We start from the raw sequence: 21,253 nt of genomic DNA, 5'->3' as shown, positions 1-21,253 counted from the left end.
CTACCCAGCATTCCTCCCGTTTCTCTACCTCTGCCATCAGACCTTCGTTTAGCCTGAGACCCTTTGTCATTGCAGCTACTGCATCATTTCTGACTTTCCCAGACAGCAGCCAAAAGAGAGGATGTTAGGAAACTGGAAATCGGCGCCCCACCTTGTGGTGCTGAGGCAGCAACTTCGTCCTCACTTGCCTCAGAGTGTATACCCAGGAAGCTGTTCCCAACAGCCTGAGTTGTGTCCTGTGGCTTTAGGAAACAGTCATTTCTTGGATTTTCTTCAGATCCTAGCCAAGTCCCACCCTTTGCACTGCTGCAGTTCTCTTTCTTTATTAGGGGTAGAGTTGTAAACGAATGACAGAAAGAACCAGCCATAGTCGCCTGCATTGTAAGTGCACACCAGCGTGTATGTGGGGCCATAGCACTGATAGCCAGAAATGATCTGTATGCCTAGGAAGATTCAAAACTGGTCATTTCTTAGCCGACTGCTGCAAAGTGCTGCCTGCCTCTCTCCCGTCTCAGAGCCAGATAGATCACACCCACTCAGCCCCCATTCCCCGCATCAGTATGAATATGTGCGGAAGAAACACCAGGCCCTTGTTCGTGGAACCTCCCTGGAAGTCATTGCTCTGTGAGCCTCAAGAGCCAGGGCCCCCCCCCCCCATCTCCTCCAAAGCACATCTGACTATTCAGCACTCGGGGAAGCAACACTGCCTGTGGGAATTCGCAGCCAAACTCCATTACTGCAGCCCTCTTAAATCCAAGCCTCCCAGGGTCCTTGGGTTGAGCTGGTACTGCCTGACCATAGGGTTCTGCTGAGGCAGCGGTTCGCTTCTGGCCAGGTCCCAGGAGCTGAGGCTGACCCATTTCCCCTGCCTTCCCAGGGCGTGGGGAATTTGGTCATATCCCCAACAAAGCCAGGGACTAACACACTTAGCTTGAGGAAGATGCACTGGAGTTGGGCTGCATTTATTTAAACTAAAGAAAGGTGGTTGACAGCTTTCAGCATTTTCCCACACTTAAAAGAAAATTAACATTGTCTCCCTCCCCATGTTGAGCCTCTTCCTTCCCCCCTCCCCCTTTATGTAAATATAAATGACTGTATAGGTTTAGGGTCTTATTCAATTTAACCCTTTGGGGACAGTGAATTAAAAATTGAACAATATTTATTAAAATACAAAAATACACTTTTCTCACATTACAATCAGTGTTCTTTTGTTGGCATTCCCCCCACCCGTGCCACCCCCTTTCAAATCTGAACCCTTTATTTCCTCTTAAAGCTAAAATAATCACTGAAAGTTACATCATTAAATGGACCAGAACAACAGATCTTGCCCCTGCTCATAACTCTACTGGAGGTAGGCCTAGGGGAGGGAAGCTTCCCTCCAGGGGCCTCACTCCACAGGACTCCATGTGTGTGCCCCATTGTCACTTTTGCTGTACCTGTGCATTTCACATGCACCCCCACCCAACCCCAGAAACACCCTGGTTGTCAAAGGCTCCTTTAAATGGAGCCTGTGTCCTTTTTTAGCTCTCCTTTTTCCTCTGTACTCATGTTCTGCCCCCACTGTATCACCACAACCAGTTGGCATCAGCTGCAATAATCCCTAATGAATCAGCATTTAGAATAGTCAGCAAATCCCAAGCAGGAGAAAAGCTTCCACTCCCAAGTCCCCCCACTCCCAGCCTCTCCTCCTTTTTCACCTTAAACAAACAAGATCGTTTTTTGAAAAATCATAAAATGTCATCATTGTCTACAATCATTTGTCAGATACCCGGAACAACAGGTGGACACGGCACAATGCTAATTTATGGCCTCCTGTGAATCATCCCTCTACTGCTCTGCTTCCTCCTTCCCCAGGGCCGCACCCCCTTCAGGCCGCCTCCTCCTCCCGGGAAACCCTGAATAGACACACGCCTTGCAGAGTGGGTTATGCCCAACTGCAGGAATCTGGTGCAATGTGAAAGCATCTGACTGAGAGCTACGCCAGCTCCCTTCCTTCTTAGCTGTCCTGAAGCACTGACAGGGGAGGGCTTGGGCACATGGACAAAGAAACAGCCCCTTTAGGATTCATTTGAACTCTGGTGGGTTTCCGACTTTAAATATATTTACAGATCTATCTTCCTCTTTGCCTCTGAAGGAAATAATAATAATTATTGCCTCTCAACATTTTGGCATAGTACAAATTTGTGATGTTCTTTTAAATTATTTTAATAAGATAGATCTGTAAAGACAGCTCTCAGCGTAAGAACGATGTCTGTAGAAATGGTCTTCCTTCCTCCTGTGAGCATCTTCTGAAAACCCTTCCTGCCCCTGCAGCCCACACCTTCCTCTTTCGGGGTGTCGGTTGGTTGAGCTTGTCTTAGCTTAGCAGTTCCCACCTTACACCAGATGACTTGAGGCTCCTACCCACAACATTGCCAAGATCCCTCCCCTCCCCCTTTAAATAGAACTTACAAGTTAGAAAATAGTTTTGTTTTGATTTTTTTTGTTTTTAAATTTTAATATAATCTTTTTTAACCAGCCCATAGATTTAATATATAAGCATATACAAGAAAAAGTCTCTCCCCACTCTGTACAAAAGTTGCTCTTTTTTGTGCATTCTATTGCATTTTATAAGTTTTTTTGAGGGAGGGGGAGTCATATTTGAGTTTCCTGTACCTTGTCCTTGGTATGGGTCTGAATTATATAAGGTTCAGAGATAGTGGTGACTGTGGGGTGCAGAGAGTTCCCCAGGCTGTTTTCTGTCCAGTGGGCCCCGTGTGCTGGTTTGTAGGTGTTGTAGTTAATATGGTCATGTATTGTGGGCAACACTACTGCCCCCTCACCTGATACACCGGATGGAGCTGCTGTTGCTGCCGCAGGTGCTGCTGGGATGTCTTCATCCACCTGGATAATCTCGACTGTCCTGGCAGCTGTGACTGTACTCCGCTGCTGGTGCCGCTTGCGAAGTTTATAGAAGACAATCAACATGGCAGCAGCCAGGAGAGTCACTGCCACAAAGCAGCCGATGATGATCTTGGTGGTCTTCATGACTTCATCCAGGCTGGTCTGCATCTTGTCAGTGGTGTCTGTCGAGGGTACTGGCACCTGCTTGGGCACACGGGTGGTCTGAATGAGCACCGTGGTAGAGGTGGTATATGCCGGCTGGTAACCAGTGGATGTGGTGGGAATAGGCTTGTACTTCCGTGTCATGTCCTCGGGCGCAGTCTCTGTGGTCTCCACTGTCACTGTGGTGAAGAAGCTGAAGTTGGGGGTGTTGAGCTCGGCCGAGCTCACATTGAGGTAGGCCGAGGCATTGGAGTTGCCTGCCACGTTGGTCACCATGCATGTGTATACTCCAGTGTCTATGAGCAGCACACGAGAAAAGTTCAAGGTGCCATCATTAAGAACAGAGATCCGTGGGTGCCGGGAGGCGTGGCTGAGCACTGTCCCATTGGGCAGCAACCACTTCACAGAGGACATGGGGGGAGTCCGACACTTAAGTTCTGCCATCCGATCCTCAGAAATATTGAGGTCCCGGGGTGCATCCATGATGAAGGGGGCAGAGCACTGAAAGGAGGCCTGGTCCACCTCCACCAGGTAGCGGCCTCGCATGTGCATGGGAGCGTGACAACGGCCACAGCAGGTGGAATTGGTGGGTATGTACTCCCGAAGCCACCAGGCTAGCCACAGAATGTCACAGTCGCAGTTCCAGGGGTTGTGGTGTAGATGTAGCTCCACTAGGTACCGCAGGGGAGTGAAGAGGTCATGGGGCAAAGATGAGAGGTTGTTGTGGGCCAAGTTGAGCTCCACGAGGGAAGCCAGCCCGTCAAAAGCATTGCGCTCGATCAAGCTGACCTGTGAGTTCATCACCCACAGCTTTTTGAGGGAGCTCAGGCCATGGAAGGACCCAGGCCTGATCTGGGGGAAGTGGTTCCCGGACATCTCCAGCTCCTCCAGCCCCACCAGGGGTGTGAGGTTCGGCATATCTTTAATGTTGCACATGCCCAAGTTCAGGTACTTGAGATTGAACAGCCCCTCAAAAGCCCCCTCCGAGATATACTCCAGCTTCTTGAGCTCCCCCAAGTCCAGGCGCATCAGGGAGGGCACCCGGTTGAAGGCGTAAGAGGGGATGCTCTCAATGGGGTTGTTGCGAAGCCAGAGCTCCCGCAGTTTGGACAGGTACTCAAAGGCCCCGCTGGGGATGACAGTCAGCCAGTTGTCAAACAGTTCCAGGGTGTTGAGACTGGCGAGGCCGTTAAAGGCCCCCACCTCTATCTGCCTGATGGAGTTCCTGCCCAGCTGCAGGACCTCCAGGTGGTGGAGATGCCTGAAGGTGTCGGCCTGAATCATCTGGATGTTGTTTTCCATGAGGTTGAGATACCGGGTGTTGGAAGGAATACCCTGCGGGACTTCAGAAAGTCCCCGGCGGGTGCACACCACCTTGCTGAACTGGTTACTGCAGGAACAGACGGAGGGGCAGTTCTGGGGCCCAGCTGAAGCGGCAGCAGCGATGGCTGCACACAGAATCCACACTTGCGCCGTGAGGTAGACGACGGGAAGCAGGACGGCATTCCAGGTGTGGTGCACAGTTACCTGCCACAAGAGCTTCATGGTGTGGCACGTTCATAATTCACCATCGCCTGGGATTTTGGCTTGGAAAAGAGAACCAGCCTTACCCCGGCTTAAGTGAGCTAGGAGCTCCTCTTTCCATCTGGAGAAGGAGGTGGGGAGGGGGCGATTAGAGACGAGCAGATCGGCCTAGAAAAATCCTGCCAAACTACAGAGCAGAGCGGCCCCTCATCCACCAGCCCACCCTCAAGGCCAGCCCATAGAAAGCTAAGACTCTCTTCCACGTTGCAACCATCCCCACCCAATTCGCTGTCACCTACCTCGGAGGGAAAGCAGGAAAGAATTAGCACTGTGTCCTTAAGCTTTCTCCACGGGAGCCGGGCACGTCGTTCCCATTCTGACTTTAGTTTTAATTAACAAAGGGGGAAGTAGTGGGGGCAGGGAGGGCAGAGGGGAGGGGAGGGGAGGGGTAGGGGAGACAAAATGGCTTCTAGTAAATCCGGAGCCGGCGAAGCCGCGGAGTTGAGGCGCGCCAGGGAGAGCCAAGGCCCGGCGGGCTATGCAGGTGCATGCCCCCCCGAGAGCCCGAGGAGCGGCGCCACCAGCGCTTCCCTGTTTTGTCCTTGGACCCTGGCACCAGCTTGCTCCAGCCGCGGGGGAAGGCGCTTCATCGCCAAAGTGTGTCTCCGGCGCCCCCAGCCCTCTCCCTGGGCCGCCACCGGGGATGGGGGTGCGGGGGCGCCCCGAAGCCGCCCAGGCCGCGCTCGCTGGCTGCTGCGCTGCTCCCCGCTCCGCTTTCCCGGCGTCGGCCGCTCCGAGCTGGCGGCAGCTGATTGCAGTCGTGAGCTCGCGGGGCTGCGAGAGTTAAGAGGTGTTCGCTGCGCCTTCGCCCTCCCCAGGCACACACCCCCTTTTCTCCTCGCCTGTTCTCAGAAGGGTTAAAAAAAAAAAAGACAAAAACTGGGTTCAGTTCTCCAGTCCCGCCGTCTGCTGGCGCAAGGAGCGGTAATCCGTCCGGCCCCGGAGGGGCAGTGGCGTGGACGCGGCTTCGGGACCCGGTCGGCGAGCGGAGGAGCGCGCAACGCCCGCGGTCGCGCCCGCACCGCAGGCCCCTTCAGGGAGTCCGGGGGCGGGCGCGGGTCCGGCGGCGGCGGCCGCAGCCCCCGGCAGCGCGCAAGCGCCCGCCGCCGCCCGCCACTGCTGGGCTCCCGGCGCGCCGCCGGCCCCGGCTTTGTGCGGAGAGTGCGAGTTCGCCGCTGGGGCTCCCGGAGCCTTCAGCGGCGGAGCTGCCAGCGGGCTGCTGCAGCGGCCGGAGCACTGGCAACGGCGGCGTGAGCAGTGGGGGTCGCGGCTGCGGGAAACGCTCCGGAGCCCGTGAACATGGTCCCCACTGGCTAGCGGCGACGGCGACGGCGGCAGCAGCGGGGCCCCTGCGCTCGGCTCCCACCGTCTCCTCCTCGCGCCGGGCTCGCGATGTTGCAGGCGGCAGCCACGCAGACTGCTCTCTCATCCTTTTGTCCTTCAGTCAGAACGTGAATGTACTGCTGACGCATACTGTTCTGGGGAGAAGATTAGCGTGATGCAGTGCTCTTATGTATTAACACCGCTCCCCCTCTGCCGCCTGCCCTCAAGGGGTTAACGCCGCGCCTTCCAGCGCGCGCTGGCCCGCGCCGCGCAGCCCCGAGTCGCGTAGGGCTGCCTGCCTTCCTCACTACTTCCTTCCCTCCTTCCTTCCTTCCTTCCTTCCTCCCTTCCTCTTTGCTCCCCACCCCCCTCCCCCCTCCCCGGCAGCTTCCTCCCCGCCCCCTCCAGACGAACGGAGCGGCCCGGGCGAGCGAGTCGGAGTGAGCGTCAAGTGAGGGGCTGCGCGCTAGTCGCAGGCGTTCGCAAGCTATTTTGGTCAGGTCTGAGCGAGCGGCTGGATGGCCGCTGATAGGCTGGAGCGGTGCGGGGCTGCAGCGGGGGACTGCGCGGCCCCCACCCGGGGCCACCCAGCACCCTCCGGCCCTGGAGTGCTGGGCTCAGGAGCCCGAGTGCGGCGGCCCTCGGTGGGGCTGCCGCAGTTGGCCGGCCTCCTGCTAGCGCCCGCGTCATCCGCACCCCCGCTGAATGCTGACGGGGTGCCTGGCCGCGCGGCCAGGAGTTTGGAGCTGCAGGATAGTGGGGACTCAGGGGCTGCTAGCCTAGTCGACGCAAGGACTGCGTAGAGTCAGAAGACCACGAGCCTCTTAAGATTCGCCGTACTCTATTCCTGTCCTTCCAGTCCCCTCCCTCGCACACTTTCTTACCGTCCGCCACCCGACCCCACCCCCGCCCCCGTAACTAGGGCTTTAAATGATAGTTTTCTTAATGAGGGCTGTGGGGGCGGGAAGCAGTGGAAAGAAAGACCAAATTCAAGGAGCTGGGGAAATGACAACCTGGCAAGGTTTAAGGTGAGCTCACCAGAACTCATGGCGCAACCCATGGTTCATTCAAGGAGCTCCAGCCCTGCCGCCCTGTCGCCCCCTCTCCCTCCACTGTAGGGTGCTTTATGCCTTCTAACCAATCCCTGGAGCTGCACCAACCTCTCTCTGGGACTCCCTGAGCATTGCATTAGCAGTGTGCTGGAAAGGGAATTTTGGACCCTGCTTTGATAGGCTAATGAAAAAGCGTAGATCATCACTTGCCACCCCATTCCCTTCATAAAAGAACCTCCTTTCTCAGCTAGGTGATGATGAAACAATCCATAGGTTAGCGCTATGTAGGTCCAGAGAATATGACATGAGTTTATCATGCCCTCCTTCCAGCCTCACCCCTTGACGACTCCTTACCGCTCTGTTATCTAACAAGCCTACTTGTTTAACTCCATTGTTCCCAGGTGGGCTGTTGCCTCAGAATGAGGAAGCCCAGGATTTCCCAACTTCCTGAACTTTACCACAGCCATAGTCTCATTATTACCTGCTGCCCAAAAATCTGAACCTTTTTCAGTCCTGGAAAGTTCCAGTGTCGGCAACCTTCAAGTTTACATTTGCTGTCAAGGAAAGACAATCTTTTAAAGCCCTTTCTTTATGGTTCATTCATTTTATGAATGGACAAAATACATGTGTGAGTAGGGTCACATATAGTAAGTTGTAGCACCAAGTCTTGAGCCCTCACAGGCCTCACAGAGATTGGTGTCAGAGGAATGCAGTCAGATTTTACCCACCCACTCACCAGTCCTTGTTAGGGTGTCTGTGTGCCTGCCCACCATACTAAGAACCTGTGTGTCTGTTCTGCTGAAATCTTTATTTACCCCCAGTGAAATGATTGCCCCCTGCTGTCTCCGTTTTCCACGTGAAGGCACTTCACTCAGGCAGGCAAGCAATATCTTGCTTACCAACCTGCTGCCAGTTAGTGACTGTCAGCTTTTCAAGCCAGTCTTGAGCTCATGAGACCAGTGATTTCATCACTAACAAAATATCCACTGTATCCAGTACATAGGCCAAGGGTGGCAGCAGGGGTGGGGAGAGACTGACCATTCAGTGAAAGGTACATGAGAAATCAGAAAGAGTGTGACAGGAGGGACTAAGAAAATAAGGGGGAGAGGTTGAGGTAAGTCACACCCTCACGCCAAGGCATAACTCCATTTGGCTCTGTAGGGGCTCTTCCCCTTTCCCCTCACCGACCCCCCCATTCCCATGTGGAGACAGGGTTTTATTTTAAAGCCCAGGTTGGCCTTGAACTCATAGTAATCCTCTGGCCTTAGCCTGCCAGGTGCTTGAATTCCAGGCATGAGCCTGCTTGTGCCTCCAGTCCTTCTTTGCAGTCGTCATTAAAGACCATGTGTCAGCAAGATGCCACTGTGTCCTGGACCCAGGAGATAGGAGCCTGGGACACTGGGGATCTGTGGGGGAAAGCGTCTGTCCTTGACACAGCTGCGACAGAGCAGGGAAAGGGCTATCACCAGAATCTAGGTGGCACGCGGGAGTCCGGGGCCTCTCCTTCCTTGGGCACAAGAGGGGGCTCCACCTGAAGTGGTTTCCTGCCTGTGTAGGCAGACTCGGGGCCCCATCTGTTCAGCTGCAGGCCCAGCAGATGACAGCTGCTGCCCCCACACTGTGAAGGTAGTTGGGATGGTGGGCTGAGCTGGATCAAACCACTACATGGGAATGAGTAAATGTGGCTGCTGTTGGGGAAGGCAATCATTCCCAAACCCAGTGGAGCTCTTACGTGGGACTGCTTTGCCCTCTATGGGACAGCTAGGCTGCTAAAATCCCTTGAACCTGCAGAGTAGACTGAAGAAGATGCTGTGGCACCGCGGCACACAGCCCTGACCTGAAGGCCCTGCAGCCTCTACTCTTCATAAACTGAGTTCTGTGATGTTTTGCCCCTCACAGCTGGTGCTTCTAGTTAGTGCCTGGATTTGGAGCGGTACCACCAAAAAATAAGAGAAGGCAACTTACACTTAAATGAGAAGGAACACTGGGCTGAGGACGTGGGCAGCTTCACAGGGAGTGCCCAAGGAAGCTGAAGAGGCTGGGCCAGGCCTAGGTTGGCATCTCGGTTTTGAAGAATGGGCACTGTACTGAGGTTAGGTTCTGATTGATTTTTCTGTCAGTGATTTGACACAATGGATCATAAAATAAACCTTGATTTCTTCATTTATAAAATCAAGGAAATGGACTAGAACGTTCTTTTCGATTCCCATGGTGCTTCCTCACTGCTTTTCAGACAGACAGCTTTGGGAAGCAGGCTGATCCTCTGGGATTGTAGCCCAGCCTTGGAGATGAGCTGTGGAGTTGAGAAGAGATGCTTCCTTCAGTTTAGTGTGGACGCCCGCAGGACTGCAGCAGCGCTGGTCACTAAGAGAGCTGGCAGAGCAGGGTTCTTACTCTTAAAGAACCCTTAAGGAGAGCATCTTGGTTTGGCCTCTTGCTTTACTGACGATAAACCACATGACTACTTAATAGTGACTAGTGACTTACCTAAAATCACATGACTAGTTAATATCAAAGTCAGTCCCTTCTGAGCCCAGTCCTTCAATGCTGAAAAGTGGCTAATTGCCCTTTAAACTCTGGGCTTGGTGAGCAGATGTCTTATATTTTGCCACTTTGGGGATAAGGGTGTGTTTTGATAGTACTGATATGCCATTCCAAAGGACTTGGATCTCCAATAAGAACCGGTCATTTAGAGGGGCCCTGGACTGTCCGACTATCCCACTCCCTACTTTGACAATACCTCTGTCCCTGAGGCATTATCCTAAGCAGCCACTAGATGTCCATGCTGCCTCATGGGGTCTGCCAGGAATAGCAGGGTACCATCTTGCTTTCAGTGAGCTTCTGGGTCCCTTCTGGAGAGGTAACAACAAGAACAGACTCAGTAAAGGCAAAGAAAAGAAAGGGATTTCAGAGACAGGAAGAAGGAAGGAAAAATAATAGGAAAATTACTCTCCAAAGAGACAAGGAAAGGTCTTGGTGGGTGAAGTTGTAATGATTTTAAAACATAATAAATGAATGTTCTGTGTAGGCGTAGTCAGCCCTCCTGCCCAGAGCAATGAGTGAGCACATGGAATTCCATGGTTCTCACATGTCTGCCAAGCACAAACACACCTCTCGAGGACCACCTGGTCATGGAAGTTTCTGTTCCTTGTAAGAGGAGGTTCGTTCAATTGCTTGTGATCTTGCCATGAGGCTATGTTGTTACTACCCACAATCATAAGTAAAATGCCGCCCCGCTCCCCCCCCTCCCGGCACCCCCCCACACACCCTTGAGTGGATGGCTCGGGGCAACACAGACGCTCCAAACGTTACCTGTTTTCCCTAGTGCCCCAGATTTCACTGTTGTTTTCTCTAAAATCTCTGTTCTTTCATAGAGAGTTGGTGGAAAGTGTTAAAACTAAAGAAGGGGACGTCAGGGAGTGGGCTAGGAGTGTAGCTTGGTAGTCTATGTCTAACATGGCATTCCCAGTGCCTTGGATTCAGTCCCCAGCCTACCAGGAGTGATTTTCTAAAACCTCAGCTGAAATAAGACAAGGTAGCTAATAACAGTTACAAAGAAGTGGGCTTATGATGTAGCTCTGACAGACCTAGCATAAACAAAAGCTCTGGGCTCCCTCCCCAGCACTGCATTAACCCAGTGTGATGAAGCACACCTATAACCCCAGCATTCAGGAGTTCAAGGTCATCCTCAGCTACATAGCAAGTGTGAGGCCAGCCTGGCATATATGAGGCCCTCTCTCCAGAAAAAAAAAAGGGTGGGGGAGGGGGAGCTACAAGGAGCTATGCAGAATGCAAAGGCCACTTTTTCCACTGTAACTAGTTTCACCAGGGCTGGTGGCTTCTTTGTGGGTAGGCTACTAAGCTGGAGTGAAGAGAAAAACCTTTTCCTTTCTTGAGAAAGGGAGCTTGGGTGCCATTCTTGTCACAATCACACATGTGGGCCAGCAATATAAACCACCCTCCCCCCTCTGCCCGCCCTTTGCAGGCACACTGGCCCATCCAGGCCCCAGCAGCTTGCCTTCTTTAATCACCTGTATGCAGCAATAATAACTTTAGTAACATTTCCTGGTTGTTGATAGGTACTTAGGCTGTTAACACATAGAGCTCTGTGAACTGGAAACTATTAGATTTCTCCATTTTGCAGGTAGGCTTAAAAAGTTTTGTTACAGTTACAGAAGTAATGAGTGGCTGGTATAAAGCATTTCCACACAGTCAGTGACTTCAGCCAGCAAATTCTCTTGGGGATCTAGAAGCTCAAAGCTCATAGTCTAACAAGACTTTGCTCCTTCCAGAATCTTGACCGGCCCTGACTTCTGGAGGCACCCCTTGCCTTGTCAGTGCATCGCTTCAGGCTGTGCTTCCACGGTCACACTGTCTCATTTTCTTCTCTTTCTCTGTGTAATTTAAAGAGACACTTATGGTTGGATTTAGGAGCCACCAGGTTAATCAAGTGCCCCTAGTACAAACTAGGTCATGAATCAGGGATCCACACCTACAGTTGCTTCACAGATGCATATGTGATGTATCTATTATGCATGTACCCAAGCTATATCACATACAGTGTGTGCGTGTGTGTGTGTGTGTGTGTGTGTGTGTGTGTGTGTGTGTGCGCGCGCGCACATGCATGCATGTAGCAAGAGTTAGAGCACAGAGGTAACTATGAAGTTATCTCTGGAATCACACACTTAGGCTTAACTTTTAGATATGCTTCTTATGAAGTATAAAGTGTATTTATGATTCCTCATGTGTAAAGTGGTTAACTATCCCACCTTATTGGGTTACAGGCAAAATTTGGGATTTATAACTGGTCTCAGCAAATAGTAATAATAGCATCTATTGTTTGTTTGGGGTTTTTGCAAGGTTGGGGGGATTATTTGGTTTTTCAAGACTTAGTTTTTCTGTGCAGCCCTGGCTGTCCTGGACTCACTTTGTAGACCAGGATGGCCTCAAGCTCACAGAGATCTGCCTGTCTTTGCCTCTAGTGTACGCCACCGTGCCCAGCAGTTTTGTTTTGTTGTGGTGGATTTGGGTGTTTGTTTGTTTGTTGTTTTTAAACAGGGTTTCTCTCTACAGCTCTAACTGTCCTGGAACTCCCTCTGTAGATCTACCTGCATCTACCTCCCAAGTGTTAGGATTAAAGGCATGTGTCGCTGCCGTCACCACCTGATGAATCTATTGTTTTTAATATGGGAGCTAATATAGAATAGAGTTGCTTTGTTTAGTCAGTTTTTGACTGAAATCTTTTTCTGTTGTCTTTTTATTATCTAGGATCACCGGCTCTTAGCATTGCTCCTAATTTAGAACATCTAATTCTTCATTCAAGGTCTAAAGTGGTTTTTCTATTTCTAACAGTTAATACTTTTTGAGACATGATCTTACTCTATAACCCTGGCTTACCTAGAACTCTCTATGTAAACCAGGCTAGCCTCAAACTCATCTGCCTGCCTCTGCCACAAAGGTGCCACCACACCCAGTAGTTAATACTTTTGTTTCTTTATTTGAGGTAATCCTAGACTTTGAGACAGGTCTCAAATATTTACAAATTTTGATGTAGTCTGCCTAGCTTACCAGTGTGTCAACATCTCACATGACCTACAGAACATATACTCAGAGCTGCTAACGTAATCTTAGGCATGAGTTTTTACCTGTGCCACTTACACTCTATTCTCCATAGCAACCAAAGTGATCTTGGTGACATTACATCAGATTATGTTATTGATTTGCTTAAAATGTTCCAACCAACCACCTCATAAGTGGAATAGCAACCAAACTGCTTACCACAGCTCCTAAGCCCTCATCCCTTCAACCCCTGCCTTGACATCTCGTCAGACTCCTCCATACTCCCAGCATGACAGTTACACTGCTTGTCATATGCTGGATTTTTTTTTCCTGTTTTTTTGAAGACAGGGTTTCTCTTTGTGGCCTTGCTATCCTGAACTCACTCTGTAGACCAGGCTGGCCTTGAACTCACAGAGATCTACCTGCCTCTGCCTCCTGAATGCTGGGATTACAGGCTTGCTGGAATATTCTTAATTTGATTCTCTCCTTGAGGATGTTGCTATGTCCTCCTCCTAGATTGTTCTTCCCCACATCCCAGCTTCCTGAGCAGGTCTCCCAATAGAGATTTAAAGTGACCTTCCAGTTGTAATCACATTCACCAACTTTATTTACTTTGTACTATTTTCAGAGATTATCCTGTTTGTGCACTTGTTTATGTGTTTATTGCACACCCCCATGGAAGAGCAGTATTGGCCCTTCCTTCCTTGTTTTCATCCCTTCATCTCACTAGTGAGTAACTATCTCGTAACACGAACTGCTCTTAGGCCTATGAGGAAGAACTCAAACCCCTCACCCACCATGGACATCATTAGTCCTAACTGCTCTGTTATAGTCTCTGCAAAGGTAATTGAGAATGTATCAGCTTTTTTTTTTAATACAAGAAAAATTAAAGTGGATCCTAGTGATCTCAAGATTTCTCCACTTCTCAGTTGTTTACTTTCCTAGCTCCTGCTGACAGGTTTCTGAGAGACAGTTCTGTGGAGGCAACATGAAGGCATGCAGGGTCCTGGCAGCTGTGAGTGGAAAGGGGTGAGCCAAAGGTGTCTACACATACCCATGCTCACATCTGCATGTGCCTGTCATTTTCAGTTTTGCTAAAGTGCATTTTCTGCTGAGGGAGTGAAGGCTGTTGAGCCTGAAATAGAGAACACCAGGACAGTGAGATCAAATGCTTTGAAAGTGGCTGTGCCAACGCTTTTTGCTAATTAAAGAATGTTAGGACAATCACCACTAGCAGCAGTAAAGGGCGCCCCATTACCTCTCTCTATGGTGAGTTGGGGAAATTTAAAGGCAGCTATAAATACCCCACTGAGCTCCTGAGTTTAGGCACGGTTGGGGGCGGCTGGGTGACAGGAGTCCCAGTGCTGTCTCCTTCTGTCCCTTCTCTGATATGTCAGTCCCTAAATTTTGCATGACAACAGAACAAACAATTCCATAAACAAACTCTTAATTTAACATAAAACACTCCAGAGGAGGTACCAAACAACTGAGGATCAAGTCTGACTGGGAGCCCAGACCCCCTGGATACTTCTCTGTTGCCTTGACTTTCTCTTGCCTAAGGGAAGATGTTTCATCTTGTTCCCTCCACCATGGGTGGTTTTTAACAAAAACAAACAGTCACTAAGATAAGGCCACTCTCCCAGGAACATTCTAGAAGCCCTTACTGAGAATTCAGTATTTAGAATGTGTGAGTGGCAGCCTACTTTTCTACACTCTCTCTCTGCAATGTTGGGCTAAGTTTAAGAGGTCTGATCAAATTTGGAACTTGCGTGTTTCTAATCCCTCCAGCTTGGCCTGCCGAGTCCTCTCACGTGTTTCTTGCACAGCCTCCCAGCCATGCTTACCCCTCAGTCTATAGAGCTGTACCATGGCCACTGCCTTCACTCTGCCAACCGCCTTGATTTGCCTGCCTCTTTTCTATAGCTGGATCATCATTTCTGGCCACCAGGCTGCTTTATATAATTCGTCAACTGCCTTCAGCCCTGCACGGCCAGCTGTAGCTATGGCTAGGGTTTCCTAGCTGCAAATGGAGCAACTTCCATTTGTCAGTCTGCACTGATTTAGCAACCCGGCTTCCTCCACCGCGCACTCATTGGCGTATCCTAGGGGCTTTGCGGGGTGGGGATCAAGTGACACAAACTATAGGGCCAGCGTGATCTCTCAGTGTCTGGGGTGACCACTCTGTCTGCATCCTGTCTTTAACCAAAGGGTGGAGAGGAGTGCCACAACCAGCCACACCACTGGCTTCCCCATGAGTCATCAGATGAGCTACGGGTGGGTTGGCTAGCACCCAGGTTCCTGGATGCTCTGTCCTTTTTATTATGATATGAGCTATTGGGGGAGTTGGGTTCACTCAGCGTTTGGTCTGTTCTTGGTTCATGTTCCTCAGATGCAGCTTTTACCTGCAAATGCGGCCGGTGGGACTGACCTTTGTGTTCAGAGGGTGTGGGTGTTGATGACATAAAGGAACTGGAGTCCTCAGCTCCTCATTCATGCTTAGACAGGTGGGGGTGGGCGCTGTCCCTGGTCACTTGGTTAGCTGAGCTCTTCACATACGTATTTTTTCCTATTTACTTACTACCTCACCACAAAGTCTGCGTTTGACTGGAGCCAATAGATAGATTTGTTCCTTTCTAATTAAACTAGCATGGGTTTTTGAAATTTACTCTTTCCTGCCCCCAGAATACTATACCCCACCATAAACCCTCATCTTTCCATTTTTCTGTGTTACTGCCAGCCACAGGTACTATAAGTGAGAAGCACTGGGAACTCCTGGCCTGGGGCCATTTACATTTTTCCAGTGTAGGACACCAGACTGAGTTGATTCTGCTTCTAGTGAGCACGGTGAAGCCCCACCCAGCTGAGGGTCCTGGCTCCCTCCCGGGAACCTGGCTAGAGGAGCCCCCATTCTGTGCCTTGTTCTGGTAACTGTGGCTAGTCTGTGTGGAAGCCCAGTGAGACTGCTTGATTGGTATTCTGTGCACGTGCACTGAGAAAAGCCCAGGAGGAACCCTGCCAGCCAATAACTCTGAAAGGGCTCTTTGTGCAAATGAGCAGCGTGTGAGCTGGACAGGGCTCTCTCCCTCCCCGCCAGTGTCCTCTCTAGCCAGCCAACTTGGTGGTGCTTTGGCTCTGGCACAGTGCACTTGTGGGGATCCCTCCCCCAAAAGAGACCATCTTGGGATCCCAGACACATAAAGCCACTTGAGCTCTGTCCTTCCTGCCCAGGCTCTGGCAGTCTGCCTCCAAGTGCCAGTCAGTGGGATCTATTCAGGCCTGAGTCTGTGCGCAGATGAGGGGCAGGAAGTAACTGTTCAGGAGGTCACTGAGCAGACCAACCACCAGCAAAGTCAGGAGCCTCTCTCTGGTGGGACCCCCAGAGCCCTGGGGGGGATAGAACCACACTGTTCAGGAACTTTCGCCCATCACTTCTTCCAACAGGACCTGAGCCATTCCATTTCCTAATCAGCTAAAGCTGCCTGTTGTCCCCAAGCCTGAAAAAGGAAAGAAATGAGCCGACAGCTGCAGAATAAGACTCCATCAAACTAACACCAAGAAGCGTCCTGGTGCTGATAGGAGCCGAGCACAGCCAGGCTCAGACACCAGTGACTACCAGCCCCAGTGCCTGATGCCTCTTACGGAGTTGGCTCCTGCCACTACCGTCCCCACCTGACACTTCTCTCGATGTTCTCTGTTATTAATGAGTTTTCTAAACACATAAGCTCGACTCACTTGCTTCAGTGAACGAGACCATCCGCATTAGGTACTGTTTTCTAGGAAGGAAAAGAATTAAGTGGGTGTTGAGGAGTCTTCTACTGTCTCACACTCACTTGTGAGCCTGGAAGACAAGAGGACTGAGGAGGGAGGGGTGGCTCTGAGTGGTTGGCCTCCTGCAGGTCCTCACCTCCCTCTATCTGCTCTCCTCCCGAGACGGCCACAGAAGGGGGCTGCCTTTTGTCTGCTCGGGTGGCCCACCTCAACTGACACCAGCCAAACCTAAACCTACACTTCAGATTACTGGTTTTCTCATTACAGGCCTCACCTTTCACAATTTGCTGCCTCCATATATTGTATTTGCCTTGATTATTTTGAATATGTTGATCAAAGACCCAGATGTCTGCTAGAGACAGAAACACGGGCTAAACTGGAGTGAGCTGTAGAGATGGGCAGCTCAGTGAACAAAGTGATTGCTGTGTAGCCTTGAGGACCCGGGATTCACATAAAGCCTGGGCAGGAATAGTGACCTGTCTCTAATCTCAGTGTAGAAAGCAAAGAGAGCCCCCGAGCATGCTGGCCTGCTTCAGGCTCGACGAGAGACCTTGTGTCAGTGGAGAAGGTGGAGAAGGACCGAGGAAGACAAGTGACACCATGTACCACATAGATGAGCTCAGACACCCACAGCCTACATGTGAGAACAGGACAGCATCATCAGACAATCTTTTACCTTTTTTTTTTTCAAGTTTTTTGTTTTTTTTTAAGATTTACTTATTAAGTATACAGTGCTTTGCCTGCATGTACACCTGCACACCAGAAGGGGGCACCAGATCTCATAGATGGTTGTGAGTCACCATGTGGTTGCTGGGAATTGAACTCAGGACCTTTAGAAGAACAGGCAGTGTTCTTAACCTCTGAGCCATCTCCCCAGCCCCCTCTTTTCTCTTTTCTACCAGACCAAATTCCCTTATTTTATTCTTGAAGCCACCAACAGAAGGGTCAAGCAGAGCAGAGCAGAGCAGAGCGGAGCGGAGGGGAGGGGAGGGGGGGAGGGGAGGGGAGGGGTGAGAGGACTACAGGCCTGAGGAAGGCCACCTTGTAACGGAAGCCAGCAGAATAGGGCTCCCTGCACTGGCTTGTGCTTTTCTCCTAAACATTATCTGCTCCCAGAAAGGAACAAAGATGTCACCCAAGTCAAGGCAATGCCTTGTACTGTTGCTTTCAACATCAAGGTACTTGGAGGCCCCTGGTATTTAAGATCTGTGTGTTATAGTAGTGTCTCTGCCCCATGCAGTCAGGCAGCTTTGCAGCTCTGATAAGCGCACTGGTGGGTAGGACAGACAACTATACTCAGGCCCTTCCACACAGGGGCTAGTGGGCTCCTAAAGACGCAAATTTTGTAGAGTAAGCCAGCCTGCTGCTTCCTAGAGGCCTTTGCCCCCGCACTAGGATGTGGTGGCAGCAAATCTGAAACCAGTGCCTTAAAAGTTTATTTCAATAATAATTTATAGTTTATAAATAATAAATTCTTATTATTTATAAATATAAATATTATATAATAATATATTATATATTTGTATATTATATATTTATAATATATAAAGTAAATAATATAAATAATATAAATATAAATAATAAATTAAAGTTTATAAATAATAAATTTATAACACAGCCATTGAACTCCTTCCTTGTTTTCACCTTGCTGGAATCATTCATAGTTTTTTGCACCAAAGATGATCATTAAAAAGGGGTTTCAGAATTTTACAAAGAGCTTTCTTTCCCTTCTCCCTCTGCTCTTCCATTCCCAAACAACTGAAGACAGTCTTCCAAAGTGGCCGTGTTGGGTGGGAGCAACAGACAGATGTTGGTCAGCAGCTGCCAAGTAGCAGTGGTGGAGTAAGTCTGAGGACTTCTGTTGCAAGGTAGAATGGCTGTAGTTCATGTGTGTGTGTGTGTGTGTGTATGTGTGTGTGTGTGTGTGTGTGTACGCGCACGCTGGGGATGCATGCGAGGGAGAACATGTGGAGATCAGAGGGCAACTTTGAGGAGTCAGTTCTCTCCTACCTTCCGTGGATTATGGGATGGAATTCAGGCCATCATGCTTGGCAGCAGGTGCTGTATCCACTCAGTCACCTCTCCAGTCACATTGTGTACTTCAAAGTAGAATGTGTAAAGTGGTAGATGTACTTGTTGCCCTGATCTGATCATTATACAGTGCATGCACATATAAAAATAAATATATACAATTATTATGTTCATTGAAAGCTAAAATTTGAAAATGCATACAAACTGAGAAAAGAAGCCTCTCAAAAGAGGAGATGGCTTTGCTGTCAGCTCTGGGTCTGCCAACCTCTGGCATGCATCCGCACCTTTATTTTTTCCAGGTGGTTAGTGTGGACTCTATCTGTGTCTATATTGATGGATTTCATTCGGTTGTTACGTGCATTTGTCTCGGAGGCCTGCTAATGCCATTTGAGTTTCTGAAATCCTTATTTTGCAAATCCATTTGTGTCCTAGGTTTAGCTCCCGATTACAGGATTAGCAGAGATTATAGGGTCTGTCTGATGTCTTCTCCAAGCTTTCTATCTGATTTATGGCTACGAATTGAGAACTTTGCACACTGATAGGAAGGAAACTAGGGCCAGATACAGGCTACTGGGGACAAACTAAGGAGAGGCACTCTCAGGGAGAGCTGCACTGGTGCCCGCCTTGATGTGTGCATCACAACCAGTTGAGAACTTGAAACCTCGCCGCCGCCGCCGCCGACTGCATGACTGCAGAACTATGCCAAGCTGTCCACTCCCTCCCGCTCCCCCACTCTCATCAGTTGCCCCTAGAGTGGAGGAGTGGAAGTCTGAGCCAAGCGCCCACACTGTGGGTGGCATCTATGCAAGCTCTCCTTGTCGCCAGCAGTCCTGTGGTCTCCACCTTGTCACTTCTCTACCCTGCAGAGCCAGAGAGACTGGGAAGGACAGAGATGGGGTACAACAGCCCCTGCTGCTGTTAGGGGGATCCAGGGGTTGAAAAGGTCATACATAACTGCTAAAAATCCATGCATCACAGTAAGCTGTTTTATCCAAATAAGAAAACTTTGAAGCAGCTTTAACAGTGAGGATAATCATATCTCATGTAAAATCACTCTGAAAAGTACAGCACCTCCAGAATGGACTAGTTTAGCAGGATCTGGCTCCCGGTTCCTTCCACCTTTCTAGTTTGCTGTGAGCGCACATGTCTTTCTTGGCTGCAAGATGGTTGCCGTAGCTCCAGGAATTTCATGCTTACACACCAATCTCCAGACACAGGAAAAGTATAGAATCCTGTTTTATTTTGTTCTTTAATCAAAACAAAACCCCTTCATAAAAGGCTGTCATCTGACCCCTTTTACCTGCATCGGTCAGATCGGGATGACATATCCCAAAAGCAATTTGTGGAATCAGAAAGGGAATTCTCCTCCTGCACGCAATGAGTGGCTGAGGCTGGGGTTTAGGAAAAACACATCCTTATTTTTAGTAGCCATAACTAGCATTTCATTTGAATATGAGTGTAAGCAACAAATCATAGTATTGCAGCTATGACTTGTTACTTCTTTGAAATCATGATGGTTTAGGAAGGAGCTGGAGAGATGTGGCTCAACAGTTGAGAGCACCTAGCACTGGCTGCTCTTCCAGGGGACCAGAGTTCAGTTCCCAGAACCCACACAGTCACCCCCAACCAAATGTAACTCCAGTCCCAGGGGAACATTACTTTATTCTGGCCTCTGCAGGCCCCAGGCATGCATGTGGTACACAGACAAAAACATACATACAGTAAAAGAAAACTAATGAAAAGCTTTACAAACTATTGGTGGGCTTGGGGCCTGATGCAGTGTATTGGTAAGGGCTCTTACTAAATCGGGATCTGGGAGGGTTTTAGAAAACACGTGCAATCAGTTTCCTGTCTGTGGAAGGTCCATAGCACTTCCCTGATCCACACTCAGGGCTAATGGTGGGAAAGGGGGAAATGGCTGTGGATTGGGGGGAGGGGTGACCAGTGGGCCTTTGCGTGCTGTCACAGAATCAGGTAGCCTAAGTGCCACCGGCATGGTCCTCTCTCTGCCACCACCTGTTAACTCTTTAATATTTTCATTTAAAACCACTCCAGTCTGTCTAAAATAATTTTTATTTCCTTAAATAGAAAAGTGTCACTTAACCATAAGTGAAAGAAAACCTTTTTAAAAAAGCAAATAGAGTGCATAGAATAAAGAAGCGTATTACCGAATTCTGGTGATCCCAGTTGCCCTCAAGGCTCTGCCCCTCTTTTGTTAAGGAGATGCTAAAGACAGATTAGCAGCACACTGGGACTTGCTCCTTAATATAATCAGAGCTGAGAGATAATTGAAAATGGAGTAACTCAGTTTGTGGTTCTCCATTTAGTGCCCTGTCAATGACCTACCTAAAATAATTCAGTGTGTGGGCAAAAGCAGATTTATGATCCACTCCCTGTCTTAACTATTAGTGACCCCCACACACACCCACCAAGGAGATCCATGTGACTTAGTTTTTAGTCACATGAATCATTTTTTAATGATTCTCTTCTCTTCTTTGTGCTCACAAAAACCTGTTTGAGTTACTGGTTCCAAAATTTGGTCTGGGGCTTCCTCACCTCTGACTATAGAATGTCTTTATTTTCTTTGCTTCCCTCACACGCCTTTTTCCCTCTTAAAAGTCAAGCTAACATCTGACCCTCCCTTCTAGCAGCGTCTCGTCTGATCTCAGTGACCCCCCAACACATGCCAGCTGTGATCAGCGCCTACTGGCTAACTGACAGGATTGGTGTTACTAGGTGACATGAAGGGAGAGCCTTGTGACGGGGGTGGGGGGGTGGGGGGCAGCTGTGTGGAACACTCCCCAGAGCGTGCACCCGTTGCCTCCAGAAACCAGCCCGATGGATTAGACTAGGCCCTTGAGAGGCGGAAGGAAGCTGGAGCTCACTCCCAT

General features: G+C 49.8%; 2 protein-coding genes across 2 annotated transcripts in view; one reads left to right on the top strand and one right to left on the bottom strand.

Annotated features, from left to right (window-relative positions):
- Positions 1-21,253, top strand: part of SND1 (staphylococcal nuclease and tudor domain containing 1) — a 406,636-nt gene that overhangs the window by 343,874 nt on the left and 41,509 nt on the right. The gene's annotated exons all lie outside the window — the stretch shown is intronic.
- LRRC4 (leucine rich repeat containing 4) lies at positions 1,204-5,410 on the bottom strand. The gene is made up of 2 exons (XM_084788023.1): positions 4,869-5,410; positions 1,204-4,690 (listed from the first exon to the last, which is right to left on the bottom strand). Exon 2 carries the CDS (start codon positions 4,588-4,590, stop codon positions 2,635-2,637), a length of 1,956 nt encoding a protein of 651 aa, XP_084644149.1. The 5' UTR covers positions 4,591-4,690; positions 4,869-5,410; the 3' UTR covers positions 1,204-2,634.

This window comes from Acomys minous, assembly GCF_964271855.1.
Source record: "Acomys minous genome assembly, chromosome: 6".
NCBI classification, from domain to species: Eukaryota; Metazoa; Chordata; class Mammalia; order Rodentia; family Muridae; genus Acomys; species Acomys minous.
The sequence above is the reverse complement of the archived record's forward strand: the minus strand, read 5'-3'. Positions and strand labels throughout refer to the sequence as shown.